Raw genomic sequence first — 19,448 nt, 5'->3', positions numbered from 1 at the left:
CCTCGTTTTCGGAGACTTTCCAACAGTACTCAGTATACGTTGATCTTGTGAATAGCGGGGAACCAGGCCACCATGGCACCCTATCGGAAGTTTGCTGATTCACTCTAGAGTATACCCGACATATGACATTGCAGGGCAGTGCTCCGCACACCCCTGTGTGATGAATTAGCACAGCGGTGTAGATGCCACCGCCTCAGCCCAAAGATGCCTGAATTTGACGGCTACTATTGACGAAACTACCGTTGCTGGGTGTGCGACATGAGCATGAATTTGGTGTCTCCCACTTATTGCAAGTAAGACATGGTGAGGTCACCATGTCAACGTCACCAAATCTGCCAAGGCGGCTCAATCGTTTCAATCGACCAACTCGCACACACAAATGGTTTAAATTCCAGTCTTGGAGTGTCGCAGACGATTTGCCTCGAGAGACCTAGGAGCGCGATATTGAGAAGCATCTCGACAAAAAAAAAAAAGAAGGGCAGAATCCGGAGATTGCAACTATGCGAGCTCGGTTCGGAGGGACCTGTTCCGTGAAAAGGTAGAAAGGGTTGTCGCCAACACCATCCCTTCTTGATATAGGACACAGTTCTCACTGTTCTTTTTTATTGAAGATGAATTATTGCCCTACTACAAGCAGCGGTATGGATCATGCAAGGCATTCATCCAAACCCATCATATTTCCGCGTTTCCCTCTGGAATCTCTCACTCAGTAGAGCGTCAAGGTAAAGTTATACCTTTTGCGACGCGTCCACCATAGATGAGAGGGATATGACACTGTACCCGTTCTACGACACGGACAAATGACGCTGAGTTTGGATTTGAATACTGACCTGCTGACATCGTGGACCACAGTGTCAGAACATTGCTGTTCCTCAAGCAGCTCAACCTTGCTGCAATTCTGGGCCAAGCAAGTTTCACCCTCGATCCGAACCTTGAATATTCCTGAGCTTTCAAGCATCTTCATAGTTGAACATGGGGTATTAAGAAACTTGATTCAACGAGGTGTACCGTGTGCAACTGTACAGCTACTGTACTCGTCCGGCTTCCAAGCTAATTCTCTTGTCTGGCTCTCCAGCATTTTTTTAGCCACGAAAGAGTCCATGACGGTCCTGGTCTGTTCATCAAGCAGATCGAACCTTTTCGCCCAAATGTCCCCAGTCGCCACTCCGTCACTGGATCCGAAAAACTGCGAGTCCAGCTTTTTCCAGTATATAGAATCAACGGCAAAATTCTTTCGCGCCGCCGCCTCTGAAAACTGCACGCAATCAGGAATTGTGATACAACACCAGAAACAGCCAGATTTGAATGTCGTGCTAGTGGCGTTGACAACGCTATTTGTCCCCGGGAACTGTAGCATAATGCTACATAATGGAGAAAAACAATTGAAAAGTATTGAACGCTGCCGCTGGATGCTTCTGGGATAGCAGTTCAATGCAGTCGCATCAAAATCTCACATCATTGATGGTAGTTATTGCAAGGTCGGCGTAGGTACATCACTAGTACCCTTGTGTAAGTACCTACACTGATAGGTAGAATAGAGATACTTGATAAATTATTTTCATTCATATTTGATACCTTTCCTGCACAGATGCACCAAGAATCATTATTATCATTATTATCTCTCTCTTTTTTCATACAATTAAGCTTTTTGATAATTATTCTAAAACTTTACCCTATTATAACAGAACAGTGCTAGAGTTCATACTTGGAGTGTACTGAAAAGGGTTATACTATTCAATATCTCGAGATTTGACTGCCTGGTTTATCTACATTAGCTGCAAATATTGAAGTGAACTCTTTGTGCTCCGCAAGGTACATCCGTCTGAAGTTTGCAGGGCAGCTGCGATGATTGAAGCCCTCCAAGAGAATGATGAGGCATGAGTGCGACCACCCAGTCCACTGTATGCAAATACATTGCCCCCCGTCAAATAGAATTAGCTATGCATTCGTACAGAGCCATAGCTAGGTGATACATGCGAGGGATACGTCGCCGGATCGGAGGTGCTTTCAGTGGGACAGCTGAGAGTTTGGCCGTGTACAACTAGTACCGTTGGGCTTTTTGTTTGTCTAATTCAAGGCCAGCCCGCAAATATCTTCAAAATAATATTGAGGAGACATCTATCGATTTACCAGAACAAGCAGTGCGCTGCACTCCGCAAATCTCATTACTTTTTGCGTACCATGCTGAGCAATCCGGCCTTGCCGGCCGGCATTGCAAGGCAATGTAGTGCGCCGACGCAAATACGACGCTCCTTCGCTGGTTAATTAATTTCTGCATACTATATGTCTCGTCAGCGTATCAGCGTAGAACAAGTGATGGATTCTTTGTGGCTGGCCTGTATCAGGATATAGCATGCGCTCCAGCGAACGACCGGACATAAATGCTGCGAGATTGAGTAGCTTAATAAAGTTGATGGGATCCTACTATACCATAATGTTGAGAGCAAGATGTCAGTATCTTGTTATATACTACAGGTGATGTTCTGAATCCAGTTCTCCCGCATGCATTATATTGCTGCACGTGACAAACCGAGCCTCCGTGAATGGCAACGTCTTGTTGACTAGAATATCTTGAGATATAGAATGCCTTGATGATTACGAGAAACATTCCAGATACTCCACATTGTCAGATGATTGTGAGTGGTATTGCTCCAAGCTGAAGTCGGACCAGCAGGAGCATCCTGCATCATGCAAGCTGCCACTGCTGCCCAAGAGTCTGGAACATGTTCTATATGCTCAGCTATCTTCAGCTACATGTCTTATACAACCTCAATCTGACGGCAGATGCTAGCCGCATAGACTATTGGGAAAGTGCTCTGACAAATAGAAAATGTCGACGAGAAGATATTGTGCAACGTAGCATGCGAGGAAAGCGTTTCCGGAGGGGGGAACGCCAAGAATATAAGAAGCACCCATTCCCCCCAAATTATTTTTGAGGGAGAACTTTATCATACTTCAGAGTTTAGTTCAAGTTTAAACAAAAGCTTACGAGCAAGAGTTACAATGCGTTTCTTCACCGTTCTTGCCACACTTTGCGCCGTTGTCTCTGCGGCCCCATCCGCAGCTGTATGAACAATTCTTTTTATTCCATCCTTTCAAAAATTAGCAAGATCATGAGACAAAACCGTTTATACTGACCGCATACCCAGGAGGCACAAGCCAAGCCAATCACAGAGCTATGGCGCGCATACAGCGGCAGTGCGCGAGATCACTTTTACACTACAAACTACGATGAATACAACAACGCAGTCACCAACCTCGGCTACAGTGCTGAAGGTATCGCGGCTCGCATCTACTCTAGGCAGGCAGACCAGACCGTACCTCTGTATCGGACTTGGTCCCCCGGCGCTTCGGATCACTTCTACACCACCTCCGCCTCCGAGCGCGATAATGCCGTCCAGCGCTTGGGCTATCGTGACGAAGGCATCACTGGCTATGTTTACACGTCAGATAGAGGCGACACTGTTCCTTTCTATCGTGCCTACAGCAGTGGGGCGTCGGATCACTTCTATACGACCAGCTCTGCTGAGATGGAAAACGCGGTCCGGAAGTTGGGCTACACTTACGAAGGCGTCGCCGCTTATGTTTTCCAGGCCTGAAAACCAGGCTACGAGAAGATGGATAGATCTCTTTCTCCGGGAATCTCAATGATGTCCATTTAGTCGATAAAAGGCAGCTTGGCCTGTCCACCACAGATTTGTAGCTGCCTTATGACAATTACGTTCAGCTTAGCTTGGCAATCTTTCTCTTACGATAATTGCATATATTGCAACTGATGCTTTTGACGCAATCATGAACCCGATAGCAGAGCTCGACAGCGCCATGTAAAGGCGCTAATGCAAGCCATTCAATCAGCGGGGTATAATATAGCATCCACGATGCGGCGCAGAGCCGGGTTTGATGGTAAAGTAGGGCCTGGAATGGTCTATTTTAATGTAAACAATATCGGTCCTTCCAAATGCAATATATTTCAATCTAAAATCAATAACAAAACATTGGCGAAGGAGCGCTGTTAATTGTCAAAAGTAATAACTCTCTCGTCTGCACGTCAAGTCCGAGGAGAAACAGATCCAAGGAAAACAGGGCAAAGCGAACTGCACTCTGACCCCGCCTCGGAAGCCTGGGGCAAAAGTTCCTCTTTCAATCGATAATTCCTCGGAAAACCTACCCACATTGCCTAACCCTTGTCTCAGTTGTGGTGGAACAATATTCGAAAGTTTACAGACGAACAAGGCCATTGTTGAAAATATTGTTTGGATCTTGCTCTTTCTTGATCTGGCGCATGAATTGCAGGTTCTCACCGTATATACCTTCAAGGTTGAGGTGAGTAGGGTGAGTAAACGGCAGATAGGTAAAGTTTGCCACTGCATCGACCTTGACCAACTCATCCCTGGCTTCCTGGGCCCAGCTGACCACGGCTCGCTCAACTTCATCTGAGCCGGCAATGTCTACTATGCCCAGAATGTCAATCGAGACGTGCGGTGTGTTATAAGGGGTCACGGAAGACGGCGCGGTGCTGGAACACGATGGGCCATCTGCTCGCACGATATGGAGCGAGAAACCGCCATTCCCTGCAGCGGGGATCTTGGCAGCCTGAGTGGCCAGGACGTCTATGGCCTGCGCCGAGAGGCGCGTTATGGAGGCGCTGTGGCAGTTGCCGCGAACGTGCTGCCTGATCATCTTGGTCAGGTTGCGCAGAATGTTCAACATGGTTGTCGTCTGAAGGGGGGGGCCAGGCAGGCGAGGTGCGAATGCACCAATCCTGTCTGCCCACGCGCGCGACTCATCAGAGGCCGGGCCGCTCCAGATATAGGACAAGGCAAAAACGACGCCAGCGTTGGGGAAAGGCATGATGATGGGCAGCACGCAGAGGTTGCCCGGCATGCCGTCCTTGGCTAGCTCGTTGTACGCGTTCAACACGGTTGAGACGGTCTTTGCGAGGTCTGCAGACTCGAACAGGAAAACGCCCGATTGAATCTAGATAGGCTCATTATTAGCAAACCATTGGATGAGGCAACTGGGCTCATCCCTGGCTCGACTCTGCCACTTACGCCGTCGAGCGGGTAGACCTTGATGGTCAGTTCGACAACAATACCAAAGAAGGCGGCACCGCCCCGAACAGCTTTCAGCAGGCGATCGTCCGCCTGGATGAGCTTTCCTTCGCCGTTGACGACCTTGGCTCCAACAATCTGGTGGGCGCCTATGCCGTACCGCGAGTCCAGCGGGCCGTAGCCACCGCCCATGCTCCATCCGGCGAACCCGACGGTGGCGCCAGTGCCGGTGACAGCCTGGAGACCCTGCGGCTCCAGCTCTGCGAGGAGCTGTTCGCTAGTGAGTCCAGCGCCGACTGTTGCTGTTTTCTTGTCCGCCGAGACGGAGACGCCCTTGAGGGATCGCAGGTCGACAAGCACGGCGCCGGGTTTGGTGTAGCGCTTGTACATGTCATGACCGCCGCCACGGACGGCGATCTGCTTGCCCGTCGCGATGCATTCCTGCACAACCGCCTGCACTTGCTCGGCCGAGTCGGGCAGGGCCACAACGCTGGGGTTGGCGTTTTCCTTGACGCCGGTGTAGCTGTTGCACAAGTCGGCGAAGCTCGCATCGGCCGGCGCGACCAGGCGCACGCCCTTTGCGCCCAGGGAGACTAGCAATTCTGCCATGTTTTGGTTCGTTTGCGGTTGGTGAAGAACACTTTTGGGATGAAATGCCGCAGACGTCCGATACATATGTACTGGCCGCGAAACCAAGGCACACCTGGATGCAACTCTGACAGCATACGCCGTCGGCCGCCCGCACAATGGTAGCATAGCGGGCTTTGTCGCACTAGCGAGGCAATGTGATTCGTCATCAAAGTGCTCGGTAAGTCCTGATAAAGGCAGATCTACGAGAGGATGTCATTGCACAATGTCAAAGGGCTCTTTTAGGCCAAAAGATGCACGTGTAGTAGTGGAATCACATAATCGCCACATACTACCCTAGTAGCCTACCAGTCCAGACGCAGTCTGACTGCTGTAAGCTGCTTACCCGATGCAAAGAAAGGATTGTCGGGTGCAAACTAGGAATCTCAGCAACCTTCAAAGACAAAGGCTTGACAAGCAAAGAACGACGGTTCAGGCACCAGATCAGAGCCAACAACAAACTGAATCGCCAAGAACAGGGGGTTCCTTCTCATCGTGCAGCCTCCGACCGTGAGGGGTAATAGCAGCCTTGTCTGCGCCATGGGAACCCAGTCTAGCGCCGCCGATCATGGATGAAGAGGGCTGCGCCATCAGGCTTTGCTTCAATCTCTGCCGAAAGGCGTGGCCAACCGTGTCTCTGTTTCTACGTCTGAGACAAGCATCGAGTGTTGGAGAGGAAAGAACCGCATATGAGCAGTCAGCCTTGTCTTGGTCGACAAAAGTCGTGGGTGGGAAGGCGCCTTGCCGAGGCTTGAGATGGAGATGAAGCAGCGATGAATGACCGCCACTAGTTACCAGTGATGTTGCTCGTCGTCTCCCAATGGGCGAAGAAAGCTTCAGTCTGGTTTGAACGAAAAGCAAAAATAATGGCCTGTTTAAAACGGGGGCAGCGGCGAGTTTTGTAGCAATACAAAGCGGTGATGCTAACCAGCCGACGCTGAATAGGGAACTGATGGCTCGGACAGCTAAACAGGGACAACAGACCCCCCCGTCTAGCCCGTGCGACATTCGGGAGCCCGTGCTATAGACTATAGTTACCACAAGGCTCGAAAACTTTATACATATGCCAACTACAAACACAACTGATGATGCTTTTTCTCGGCACCAAAGCGTTGTACCGACGCTAACTGCCTAGTATCCGCCACTCGGCACGCCGGTAAAGCGGGAGCAAGTCTACTTAGTATGTGGCTTTGACGATCTTGAAACGTGCGAATTCTCGCTCAGTCATGGTATTTGTTGCCTGTGCAGTCAATTGTTGACATACTGATTGTCTGCCTCGCTTATTCAACTCTGCGGTACAGTGCAAGTTGCTCAATCTTGTTGAATCACATTCGTCTTCAACACGGATTGCGTCATCAGTCCCCCGGCTCAGCAAAATCTCAAAGTGCCAGAGCACTATGTCCTATGTTGGCAGTTGGGTTTTTTGAGTTAACTAGCGCTCAGCTCAACCAGCCACTCACGAGCGAGCCAGCAAAGCCTCTTCTTTGCAGGCACTTATGCTCCTACTTGTTTGGGTAACATCCGTGCGCCAACGCTGGCGGGTAATTTCCCTTATTAAGAAACCTTCTCAGTCTGACCTCCTTCTCTTCCTTTGCTTGCACCTCGAAATCTGAGCAAGAAAAGCTTCGGTTTACCAATAAGCTCTCGGTGCGGCGCAGGGCCTCACAGCGTGAGGGGCGGCTCAGGTCCGAACATGGGCTCTTTGCCTAGAAAGGGTCGTGATACCACGACCGACCTTCCAGATACCGACTGGCCGGCGCCCCCCCCCCCCCCCCCACGGTGATTCTGTGCCGTGGTCCCGGGATGTCGTCTTTGCTGGTGTTAACGCACCTACCTAAATGATCGGCAGCTGCCCTGATGGGCCAAGCCTCCTGGCGTTTCGTCATATCACAAGTGAACAGTGTTTACTCAGACTACTCGTGCCCATGATACGACGCCATGAGGAATCCCAACAGAGATGCCAAGCAACGTCTCCCTCGATCCACCATAAATAGGTTGAGATCTCGCTCTTGGCACAGAGATATGGCGTCTGCCACTCACCTGACTTGCTCTTTTCACACTCCTCTTTACATCCATGATGAAAGCTGCCGGTACTTTTGTTGCTCTGGCTGTCGCCGCAGGCTCGGCCGGTGCCGCTCCTGCTGAGGGCACTGGCCTCACATTCAGCGTTCCCGCGCACAAGAACCCGGTCCAGCGTGATCCCATCGCTGACATTAACAACGCTCTTCTCAAGTATGCCACCCCGGAGGATTTTGAGAGGATTGCGGCAAACATTCTTGCCGGACGCGAGGCTGCTTCTCTGAGCCTGCGTGGCGAGAATGACACTGTCGGTGCCAACCCCCATGGTCCTGACGGCGTTGATGTTTCTTACCTCTGTGAGGTCGAAATCGGAACGCCTCCCCAGAAGATAAAGCTCGACTTCGACACTGGTTCTAGCGACCTCTGGGTGTTTAGCACAGACACCCAGAAGTCCCAAACCAATGGACAGACTCTCTACCAACCCGCCAAGTCTAGCTCCTCCAAGCTGCTCCAGGGACTCAAGTGGGGTATCAGATATGGCGACCTGAGCAACAGTTCGGGCATTGTCTACCAAGACACTGTCAAGGTTGGAACTGCCAGCGTTACCAAGCAGGCTGTTGAGTCCGCCCAGCATGTCTCTTCACAGTTCACCAACGACGCTGATAGCTCCGGCCTCCTCGGCCTTGCCTATGACAAGGGCAACACTGTCAGCCCTACGCAGCAACAGACGTGGTTCTCCAATATCAAGAGCCGACTTGCCCAGCCTCTGTTTACCGCTCGTCTGAAGCACCAAGAAGTTGGTTCCTACAACTTTGGATACATCGACCACTCCCAGTACACTGGTGAGATCTTCTATACGCCAGCCTTCCCTGACAAGCTCGGCCATCGCTTGTTCAATGCTAGCGGCTACGCGGTTGCCGATGCGGAACTCAACGATCGTACCATCACTGGTACCGCCGATACTGGGACCTCTCTAGTCCTCCTTCCTAAGGATGTCGCATCGAAATACTGGAGCCAGGTTCAGGGTGCCGAGATAGTAAAGTCTGGCAATGGCCAGTACCTCTGGGGGTTTGATTGCGATACTACCCTCCCTACCTTCTCCTTTGGCGTGGGCAATGGACGCATCACCCTTCACAGCGAAAACATCAACTATGCTACTCTGTCAGGATTCTGCCTCGGTGGCATTGGTGGCATTGATGGCAGCCTGGCCATCTTTGGTGATGTGGCCCTGAAGTCTGGTTTTGTCGTCTATGACGATGGCAACAACCGTCTTGGGTGGGCTGAGGGTGCTTGAATGATGAGAAGTGTATATTTAGTAGCATATAGCCGAGTAATTATCGCCATCACAAACCATGAGAACTCATGGAACACACTGTCAATGCAGCAGAGCAGAAAACGAGCCAAATCTTGCGAATGATGAGACATACAAACAGTGCAACCAGTGCAACCAGTGCAACCAGAAAATAGTGCATATGGTGTGAGCATTGGCATCGGCTAGTGGCCACTTTCGGGAATAGCGAGTGGTTGAATTTATAAATCAGAAAGTGGTGGCGCTGGTTTTCCTAATGTGTGCCCGGTCCGCACAGTCAACATGCTTTCAGTGGAGAGCATGATGGTCGCAAAATAAGAAAGACGGATGCACGTTGAGAGCTAGAACCTGAAAGCTGGCACTGATGCCATGTCATATAGAATGTATCCAGGTGAGCTGTGTGAGTATTTCGAGCTACTTGCTGAGGCGTCCAAGGTGTTGTGTGGGGAAGACAAGTTTTACTCTGCCTATCATTTGACGAAACTGAGGAATGCGGGTAGGAAAGATGCGATCAAAACTGGACTGCCATAACGGCAATCTAACTAGTGCAGAGACATATCAGTAGAGTATCTGATGTATGAGGACAAGGTAGCTTGTGCAGATGGAGGTCATCTGGCGCAGACATGAAACAAGAGCCGCGGCCACCAGTTTCAATATTGCGCTGAACTATAGTTGTCAGAACCTAAAGTAATAGTGCTTAACGCCAACCCTATCGCTGACGAGTTTGATGCCCCTGCTTCTTGTGCAATGTCGACAATAATAAATCGAGTCACCGAGTCTAGGTTAAGTGGTTGAAGCGAGGTGTTAACATGCCGGAAAGAGCACCGCCACACCATCGTCATGATTGTGGCGCTGGCAAACTTGGCTGGCCCCCCCCCGCCATTCTGCCCCGGGCGGTGATGGGGGAATGCTTTCTTGTTCCGGCACTTGTGCTGCCAGAAGGGACAAAGAACAGATTCCCAGAAAGCGCCCGTACCAGGGCTTGCTTCGCAAGCATCCCGACCCTGCCCGTCCAGCGCCTGGCGCCGCCGCCTGCGCACCCTCGACGCCGTGGGGCTCCCGCCTTGGCCCCGCCTGGAGCTTCAGTGGCTGAGGCATCACCGCCTTCCTTCGCTGACGTCGGCGCCTCCACATCCACAACAAGCTCCCGCAACTGGCTGAGCCTCCTCACCTTGGCCATCGCCTGCAGCCTGCGTCTCTCTGACCCCATCACCGGACCTGCACAAAGCTGCTCGCTGCTCACACTCCATCTCCTCCCGCTGCAGAATCCTCGCCGCTCCGAACCTCCTCCTATTCTCCCGCGGGCGCCTCCAATTTGCCTGATCGTTTGGCAGTCTTGCCCCACCTCTCTCTCGACTCAACCCCTAGGACGCGCCAACAAACGTCTCAACTAAACTGCCCATCGTGCAGCCGGAGGACAGGCCGCTGTGTCTTGTGAGACATTCACAATCGCCATGGCCGCTCCGTTCCGAGTCAAGGCTCTGTTCGAGTACTCCTCGCCTCATGAGGACGATCTCAACTTCCCCATCGGCCAGGTCATAACCGTCAATGACGAAGAGGATGCCGAGTGGTACGGTGGCGAATACGTTGACGATGATGGTGTCAAGAAGGAAGGAATATTCCCTCGCAACTTTGTCGAAAAGTTTGAGCCTACGCCGCCTCCCCGTCCTGCGCGGACTCGAACGAAAAAGGCCGACGATGTCCCAACCCAGCAGCAGCAGCCAGAACCCGAGCCCGAGAAGCCAGCGCCGGCGCCAGCGCCGGCAACCGTCGTCTCACCGTCTTCCCCGGCAGCTCCTCCTCAACCCCCTAGGGACGAGCCCGAACCCGAGCCTGAGCCAGAAGTAGACGAAGCAAAGTTACCTGAACCAAGGTCGCCAACAGTGCCGGTGCCTGCTCCAGCGCCGGTGGCGGCCGTATCACCAAAGGCTCCAGCCACAAATATCGAGCAGCATACGAAGCCCGCCCCGCGCGAGGCGCCGGCAGCAGCTGCAGTCCCGGCCCCGAAACCGAAGCCTTCCGGACCCCCGCCCGTTGCCGAGAAGCCGAGCAGCAGCTCGTTCAAAGACCGCATTGCCGCTTTTAACAAGCCTGCTGCGGCTCCTGTCGCGCCGTTCAAGCCCAGTGGTCTTGGTGGCTCAAATTTTATCAAGAAACCATTCGTCCCCCCACCGCCCAGCCGCGACGCCTATGTTCCCATTCCACGGGAGCAGGTGACTCAAAAGATTTACCGAAGGTCCGAAGACCCCGAAATCAGAGAGCAGGAGGCCCAAAATCAAGAACAGGCTGAGAAGGCTGGGCTCTTCGCGACCGAAACTAAACAGGATGTCGGTGAGGAAGAACAGGATCAGCCTAAGCCGACCAGTCTGAAGGAGCGCATCGCTTTGCTGGCCAAGCAGCAGCAGGAGCAGGCCCAACGACATGCAGATGCCGCCGCTAAGAAGGAAAAGCCAAAGAAACCGGCCAAGAAGAAACCCGAAGTATCAGCCGGCGAGCCCACAGAAGACGCGGAGGATGCCGACCTCGCACCACTCGAAAGAAGAGATACTGAAACGACCATTGGCCGTACTTCTCTTGAGGAGCAGACGCCAGCTCAAGCCCCGCCACCGCCAAGACGCAAGGCCTCTAGAGGCCCGGCTGTTGAATCTCCACATGATGGCAATGAGGCGGACATGTCTGGAGCTGGCGATACTACAGAAGGCCAAGATGATACCTCAGAGCGCGAGGAAGACGAGGAATCATCTAAGCGTCGTACATCAGAGGCTACTCCTGCTTCGCCAACTCTAAGCCGCGCCACTACAGCTATAGACGACCGACATAAGGTTGCAGAGGAACCGCCAGCCGAAGAGGAAGAAGCCGAGGAAGAGGAAGAAGAAGAAGATGAGGTGGATCCCGAGGTCCGACGGAAAGAAGAGCTGCGTGCGAGAATGGCAAAAATGAGTGGCGGCATGGGATTCCACGGCATGTTTGGAGCTCCAATGCCTCCTGTTGGCGGACTTCCCAAGAGAAGCAAACCAGAGAAGACAACCAAGGATGAGACGGAGAGCCACGCGGATGATGCACAGCGCTCAGCGCCTCCCATTCCAACTCCCATGGCACTGCCTGGCTTCGGAGGTCCAAAGAAACCACAGGAACGTGAACCCGAACAAGACGATGATGATAAGCCGGCCGCTAGCCTGCCATCACCCCCGCCTGTGCCTACCCGTGCGCCGGCCATTCCCGAAACAGACGACGCTGATGCCGAGCAAGACGAGAGTGATGACGATAATGCTACCCCAGGTCCTGCTTCCCGCTCAGACGTGCCGCGTGCTCCTCCCCCTGTTCCCGGCGGCCGTCCTGCGCCGCCCCCCGTCCCCTCAGAGCGTGAGTAGATTTGTCGTCGAAACCATGTTATCCTACTAACCTTTACTGTAGCACCACGATCATCTGGCCCAACCCCTGTACCTGCCATCAAGTCTGCGACGGAGGGCTCTGAATCGGATGATGAGCTCTCTGCCGGAAAGGATCTGCCTGACACAGCGTTAGCTCAATCGCCACGACTCCCAGTGCGATCGCCGCCCCTGTCCCCGCGGCTTGAGGAGCCCGCGTCCGTAAACAAGCGAAACAGTCGACCTCCTCCTCCTGTTCCGGGAGCGGCGGCGCCATTGCCGCCTGCTGCAAGCCGACCGCCCCCGCCACCGCCTCCAGGCGGCCTCAGTCGCCAGTCGACTGCTGATATCCCGCCTGTCCCACCATCCAGGCCTATACCTGCTGGAGACGAGGCTGGCGAAGAAAGTACGGAATATGAGGGCGATTACGATACAGATATTGCGTCCTCAGTTCCCCACAAAGACGCATTGAAAGCCCATGCTCGTGATTCAAGTGTTGACGACAGCTTACTCCAGTCGCCCACAGCGGACGTCCCTCAAAATCGCCCTCCCCCTATCCCGCCAACTTCACCACCCCGAGCTGTTCCGCCACCGGTGCCTACTGTTGCTGCTCCAGTAGAGAATAAGCGGCGATCTGTTGACGCCCCTCGGGCAGCTCCTCCGCCGCCGCCGCCGGCCACAGCTGCACCTTCAGATGATTATGACCCCTACAACTACACCTCTCCTACGATAGTTGGAAGTTCAAGTAAAACCCCCAAGATTGAAGAAGAAGCATACTTTGCAGACACTGCCACCTCTCCCGCATTAACTCCAGCTGCTGAGCGACGCTTACCACTAACGCCCGCTGGTGCGAGACCTAGCGGTCGGCAATCAATGGAAGGCACACGTACAAGTACCAGTAATAGGCGCTCCGTGGACCTCCATAGACAATCCTTGGAATCCGGATTCATCGCCAACGATGTTGATCTGGGTATCCAAAGTGGGTGGTGGAAGCAGGCCAACCAACTACCTCCAGTGTTGCAAGGCCGTCGTGATATCTTTTTCGAATCGGAGGAATCAACAACAAATAATCAAGGGACAAAGACAGTCATCACGCGCGAGATTTTTATTCTCTACCAAGATTACTCGCAGACGATCATTACCGTGCGATTTGACCCCTACGATCCTACCGATGTTGAGCTAGACCAGAAGCACGAAGGCCCTCCCCGTACACTGCGCCAAGACGAGATGGAAGATTTCCATGACCGATTCGGTCGCCAGATTGTCGATGCTGCTGCTACCAAGAAGGACAGCGTCGTTGGCGACGGTTCGCCTCAGAGTCTCGTTCTCGAGTTGCTCCGTCCTCTGAAGGGTGCTTTGTGGCCTGTAGGCACCCGCGCGTACGGCGCCATAGTTTACTCAAACATGGCCAATGCCTCCACGCAGCAGCACGACGTCATCCGTCCCGGAGACATTGTGTCGTTCCGCAACAGCAAGTTTCAGGGCAAGCACGGCGCCATGCACGCCAAGTACAGCGCCGAGGTGGGCAAACCGGACCACGTGGCTGTTGTGGCCGAGTGGGACGGCACCAAGAAGAAGCTTCGCGCATGGGAACAGGGACGCGAGAACAAGAAGGTCAAGTTGGAGAGCTACAAGCTGGACGATCTCCGCAGCGGGGAGGTTAAAGTGTGGCGCGTGGTCGCGCGCAACTGGGTGGGATGGAACAGCCAGCCTTAGTGGGGCTGGATGGATGGAGAGACGAGCACCATGGACAAGCCGCCAAGTTTGCAAATTTTGTTGTAATGGAATTCACTTATCTACCCTCTTGATGCCACTTAGTTTCTTTGCGTGTTGAACTAGTCGCCTTCTTATGGAGTCCGTCGTGTATTATCCCAGTTAACTCTGGACGTTGGAAGCATCACCGTAGCGGATCTGATGGTGTTTTAGGCCTTTTTATTGTGTCGTTATAATTATCATTGCAGCGTTATGCATCGCAGCCAGCCTTTTTGCTCGACGGTGACTTGTTTACGTCCTGCTTTATTATACCATGGATCTCTCTCTCTCTCTCTCTCCCTTTTCCGCTCTTCACGCAGCTAGTATCCTGCCTGCCCTCCTCTACGCGCCAAACTTCAACTGCACCAGCAGCCTGTTCAGGCCGCCCACGCGCGCCGGCCGGTAGACCTCGCCCGGCGGCGCCAGGTCCTCCTCCATCTGCGCCGCGACGGCGCCCTCGCCCTCCCACACCTGCAAGAAGGCCTCGTCGACGCTGAGGCGCTCTAGGGCGGCGACGACGTCGTCGATGGCGTCGCGCACGCTGCGCTCCACGCCGCGCAGGCGCTGTAGCACCTGGGCTTCCTCGGCCGCGAGGTCTGCAAAGGCGTCGACGACGCCGGCGTCGGTCTCGAGGTCGACGGACGTGAAGATGCCGTGCAGCCGCTGGATGTGCGTCACCAAATGGTCAATGTGCACGAGCAGCGCGTAGAGGGGCCGCGTGTACGCGTCCTGCGTCAGGAGGAGTCGGTGTACCAACGTGTCGAGGTAGACGGCGTGCCCGCTCGCGAGCGTCTGCTGGTCGTGCCGGTCTTTGCGAGGAGCGCCGGCGGCGGCGGCGGCGGAAGAGGAGCTCGTGGTCGGACGGGTTGCGGGCGCGCGAGCACGCTGAAATGCGCCATCATCTTTGGCCTCGCCGTCGTCCGCGCCGTCGTCGCTAATGTCCATCTCGTCGGCTGGCGCGACCGCGCCGACAACGTCATGGGCGTCTTGCTGCTGGGCCTCGCCGGTGAGCCAGGCGCGGAAGCCACGCCACAGGCCCGCGACGACTTCGGTCTGGAAGTAGGCCTCGGTCTCGCCGAGGAAGAAGATGGCGGCGCTGGCCGTCGTCCATGTGCCGCGCAGGACCTGCGAGCGGGCGGACCAGCGCTGCCGCAGCTCCCGCGCGTACTCGGTCGCCCCGCGCGGGCCGGGGTAGTGCCGGCGCAGCGAGGTGAGCTTCCACAGGTCGGTGAGGCGGATGTGCGCGCGGCGCAGCGAGACGAGGTATGAGTTGATGCAGCCGTAGAGCTGCATGTCCGACGGGGACAGTACCATGTCGACGGCTGGCGGCAGCTGCATGGCCAGCGTGACTGGCACGGAGAAGAGCAGCGCGTTGAAGGGCGCGTCGGCGAGCAGCGCGACGGCGGCCTCGCTCAGCCCGGGCCGCGCATGCGCGGCAATGTCCGGCTTGGACTTGACGAGCTGTAGTCGTAGCAGGTCGCGCGCGCGGTCAAGGAGTGCATCGCTGTCGTCGGACTGCCGCTGCTCAAACGAGGACAGTGACGCCCAGGCCCGAGCCAGGGCCGCGGAGACCTCGCCGCTCCTGACCGTGACGTTTTGGATACTGCCGCCGCCCTCCTTGTCAGACACAAGGTTACCCGCTCTCCGCCAGCGGCCGCGGATGCGTTCGTCAGCCTCTTGCGTGATTGCCATGGCAAACTCGCCACGACCCAGCAGGAAGAATTCGCGGAGGAGCTGCATGGTCGACATGACCTCGGATAGCGGTAGTATTTGCTCTAGGATATCCTGCGACAAAGACTGCCGAATGTCGCGTATGGTGCCCGTAAAACTTGCCGAGTTGAGCGGTGACTTGAGGTCGGCAATGGCCTGCAGCTTCGACGCCGTGTTGTTGAAGCCGCTCGCCGTCGACAGCGTCGTGCTCCGCGCGCGGATCTGGTTCAGCGACCTGCCTATGAACAGCATGGATCGCGCCGTCGCCGGCGTCACAAAAGCTGGGAGCAGGCCCGGCACGCTGACATAGTCCTCGTCGGGGCTCTCGGCGGCGCGGATGAAAAAGTCCTCGCCGCCGGTCGCGCTCGGCAGCCGGCCGTAAAAGATCCACGCCGAGACCTGCCGGAGCCAAGCCGTCTCGGCCGCGGCGACCAGCGTCTGCGCCGCCTCCTCGACGTCGCGATAGCCACTCTGCAGCTCCGCACGCAGACGGTCGATGGCGCGGGCGCCCCAGCACAGGCGCCCGTCGGCGTCCTTGGCCTCGACGAACTGCACCACCTCCCAGAGCCACTCGAGACGGCGCGTCCACTGCTGGAACTCGCCCATGACGGCCGTCAGCGGCACGATGCCGTAGGCGCCGACGAGGTCCGGGTCGTGGCGCAGGATGCCCGCCTCGACCTCGAGCACCTTGCGCCGCAGCGCGGCCAGGTGCACTGACTGGATCGCCGTGGCGATGGCTCGGCAGACTGTCGACGGGTGTGATGCGGTGATGCGCGCCGCATGTTTGATTAGCTTGACATGCAGGTCAGACAGGTGCGCGGCGGAGGCGAGCAGCTGCCGCTCTGAGGGCGAGAGGGCGGCGGCGGAGGAGGAGGAAGAGTCTGTGTTGGAGAGCTCGGCCGTGAGGAGCGGCGAGGGATGCCCGGAGAGGGAGAGGAGAATTTCGTGAAGCATCGTTACTCTAGAGCAGCGTAGACATTAGCAGGAGCCATGGTTGCAGTGCGTGGGTGAGTGTCAAGTACAGTGTTGCGGCAAACTCTCGGACGAGCGAGACGCCGTTTGGCGGGGCAGGGTTAAGATATACGCCAATGCTGCTGCTGGTGATGCGCAACTGCGCGATAGTTTTCGGTGCGCATGAACAGTGTTTATTGCGCGATTTCAAAATTCAATCATCTCATTGAACTCTTTACGCCGCTTTTCGGAACCTGTAGCCTGGCAGCGTGGAGTTTGTTCGATGGATAGTTTGAGAGGCGCGACGCGTTCTGCCAAGTTTGCCCCGCGACTACACGTGATGCTATACAGAATTGCTCTCCAGAGATGCTCTATGAACGTGGCATACAGCAGCCCATTGCAAATTGAGAACAAAAAACATTTTACAATCATATTTTGCATCATATCTCATATCAGTCTTTGCAATTTTAATCGTGACAAATATATGTGCACCGTACGTCACTGGCTGTCGCTTTATGTGACCTTAGTGACCTTGAAACTTATCTAGACGGTTTCTTGCCCTTGGAATCGCCATGAGCCGCCGCCGCCGCCGCCTTTCCAGGACCATTGGCACCGGATACCGAAGCACTGTCGTCACCGCCGACATAAACCTTGCCGCCATCCTTGACCTGGCCGACCAGCATGCCCTTGGCAACGCTCTTGAGAATCGCGCGTCTGGAGACGCCAGTGACGTCAATATAGACAAGACCGACGTTTTTGAAACCGCCCCCAATGTTTCGCGCGGCCTCACCCGCATCGGGACCCCAGCGATGCCCGACAACGGTGGAGACACTGCTTGACGTGCTGTTGAGAAGCGTTTTCCCGGCCTGCTCGGCACCATCGACAATGGTGTTGAAGGCCATGAGGCTCTTGTTGAGGATGCCGGGCTTGTAGCTCTCGACCATGTTGCCGTCCTTGTCGTAGCCGCGGGCCTTGCCATCCTTGCGGCGGATGTTGGAGGCGAGGTTCTGGGTGACCTTGCTGATGGAACCGACGGTGGAGGAGGACAGGCCAGCGGCCTTGGAGGAGAACTGGTTGATGCGGCGGATGCGCTCGTGCGTGGCAGGTGTAAAAGTGACTGGGTTGGCTACAGGCTCGGTCTTGTGTGTAAAACTGTCGGCCTGGTTTTGCAGCATCTTGCCAACATAGTCGGAGGTTGTGATGAGGAGTCGTGATGCGCGGGTGGCACCGCTAACAAGAGACGACTTTTTGTAGGCGGGGTGGACAGAGTCCTCGATGTAGTCATACTCGACCGGCTCGACCGAGATGTTGTGTGAACCGTCTTCGGGGAGAGTGATTTCGACGGGGTCTAGGATCGTGTTTGTAAGTGATTTGCGATTTGCGACTCGCGCGGGAACGGGAAATCGGAAAGCCTACCCTTGGTACCAGGTCGAACACCACTGTCCTCGACAACTTTGAAGCCCTCACTGAGCTCACCAATGACACTGCCGTCCTCCTCGTCGACCAGTACAATTCTGCCACCAACGTGAGAGCTGGCGCTGCCCTGGACGTATCCCTCACCAGCCTCGAAGCTCGCTGGGTTGTAAGGTGGAGGAGCCTCACCGGCTGCTTCTCTGGCCTTGGCCTCGGCGGCCTTGGATCTGGGAGGTCTGGGAGGGGATGCGCGCTCCAAGAAAGCAGTACACTGCGCCAGAATGGTCTCGAAAGTATCCACGTCCTCCTGGACACCAGGGCGACTGCTGGCGTCAGGGAACTCGAGGCGCGTGAAAGCGCCGCTGCCAGGGCCAAGGTCCCAACGGGGGATCAGGTAGCTGCTTGGTGGTTGGTGGTAGATTTGTGTCGTCGCGGGCATCGGGAGGTCGAGCTCGGGTGGGAGATGCAGATGCAGATAGAAGTCCTCCTCGCCCTTGCCACTCGCGAGGCCCGAAGGGTCGGCGAAGCCAGACGAGGTAGGGACCATGAGGAGAGACAGCGTTTGCGGGCCCGAGGGCGTGAGGGACTGCTCGTCGCCATTCGCAATATGGTAGGCTTTGACGCCGTTCACAGCATAGAGAAGCTTCGGGTCCTAAAAGGCACATCGTCGTGATGATTAGCGACTGGTGTAAACGGAGCAGAGCTTCATCGCTTGCATGCAGCACATACATTGTGTCCAGGCGCCATGGCTGGAGAGTCGCGACGGTGATGAGCTGTACCAGACAGGGCAAGGCAGTGTGTTGCAGACTGAAAATGTGTGGCACGCTGAATCTATGTCGAATGACAGGAAGATACGACAACCAAAAAAAAAAAACAAGGAATCACAACAGACGAATAAAAGTCTGAAAATGATGAAACGATGAATGAATCGGATTGGTCTAGCAAGCGCTGGAACTGAGCGGCCCCAGTGCCAATGTGAGGCCTCTTTTATTCACAGAAACGGACAACGTCATTGGTGGTGGGGGGGCCTTTTTAGGTGTGGGAGCGGCTGAGCTTAATAAATGGAGGAGGGGTAACAACTGTCTTGCTGCTGGCTGCTTGAAAAATATATAAATGAAAAATGAAAGGGGGCAGAAGCCCAACAGAAAATTGGAGAAAAAATGGCTTCATGGAATTTCAGTAAGAGCACTGCACAAGTCGGTACCTATTTTGTCTCTAGCCACCACCACCTTGCTGCGAGTTAGACCT

General features: G+C 55.0%; 6 protein-coding genes across 6 annotated transcripts; 3 read left to right on the top strand and 3 right to left on the bottom strand.

Moving 5' to 3' along the window:
• Positions 1-3,003: 3,003 nt before the first annotated feature.
• Positions 3,004-3,599, top strand: V2A60_009127 (uncharacterized protein; the record flags this gene model as incomplete). Its single annotated transcript, XM_083260395.1, has 2 exons — positions 3,004-3,066; positions 3,150-3,599. The coding sequence occupies 2 exons, from the start codon at positions 3,004-3,006 to the stop codon at positions 3,597-3,599; spliced, it is 513 nt and encodes a 170-aa protein (XP_083116521.1).
• A 619-nt stretch (positions 3,600-4,218) lies between these two features.
• On the bottom strand, positions 4,219-5,660 carry V2A60_009126 (FAD-binding oxidoreductase; the record flags this gene model as incomplete). Its single annotated transcript, XM_083260394.1, has 2 exons — positions 4,219-4,977; positions 5,052-5,660. 2 exons carry the CDS (start codon positions 5,658-5,660, stop codon positions 4,219-4,221), a joined length of 1,368 nt encoding a protein of 455 aa, XP_083116520.1.
• Positions 5,661-7,755: 2,095 nt separating this feature from the next.
• Positions 7,756-8,991, top strand: V2A60_009125 (pepsin-like aspartic protease; the record flags this gene model as incomplete). Its single annotated transcript, XM_083260393.1, has 1 exon — positions 7,756-8,991. The coding sequence occupies one exon, from the start codon at positions 7,756-7,758 to the stop codon at positions 8,989-8,991; it is 1,236 nt and encodes a 411-aa protein (XP_083116519.1).
• Positions 8,992-10,460: 1,469 nt separating this feature from the next.
• On the top strand, positions 10,461-14,090 carry V2A60_009124 (SH3 domain-containing protein; the record flags this gene model as incomplete). Its single annotated transcript, XM_083260392.1, has 2 exons — positions 10,461-12,369; positions 12,421-14,090. The coding sequence occupies 2 exons, from the start codon at positions 10,461-10,463 to the stop codon at positions 14,088-14,090; spliced, it is 3,579 nt and encodes a 1,192-aa protein (XP_083116518.1).
• Positions 14,091-14,468: 378 nt separating this feature from the next.
• Positions 14,469-16,790, bottom strand: V2A60_009123 (Spc98 family-domain-containing protein; the record flags this gene model as incomplete). The annotated part of the gene is made up of 1 exon (XM_083260391.1): positions 14,469-16,790. One exon carries the CDS (start codon positions 16,788-16,790, stop codon positions 14,469-14,471), a length of 2,322 nt encoding a protein of 773 aa, XP_083116517.1.
• A 536-nt stretch (positions 16,791-17,326) lies between these two features.
• Positions 17,327-18,947, bottom strand: V2A60_009122 (senescence-associated protein-domain-containing protein; the record flags this gene model as incomplete). Its single annotated transcript, XM_083260390.1, has 3 exons — positions 17,327-18,135; positions 18,204-18,852; positions 18,930-18,947. 3 exons carry the CDS (start codon positions 18,945-18,947, stop codon positions 17,327-17,329), a joined length of 1,476 nt encoding a protein of 491 aa, XP_083116516.1.
• Between the last annotated feature and the right edge of the window lie 501 nt (positions 18,948-19,448).

The sequence above is a fragment of the Cordyceps javanica genome, chromosome 6 (genome assembly GCF_051103115.1).
Source record: "Cordyceps javanica chromosome 6, complete sequence".
Taxonomy (NCBI): domain Eukaryota; kingdom Fungi; phylum Ascomycota; class Sordariomycetes; order Hypocreales; family Cordycipitaceae; genus Cordyceps; species Cordyceps javanica.
The sequence above is the reverse complement of the archived record's forward strand: the minus strand, read 5'-3'. Positions and strand labels throughout refer to the sequence as shown.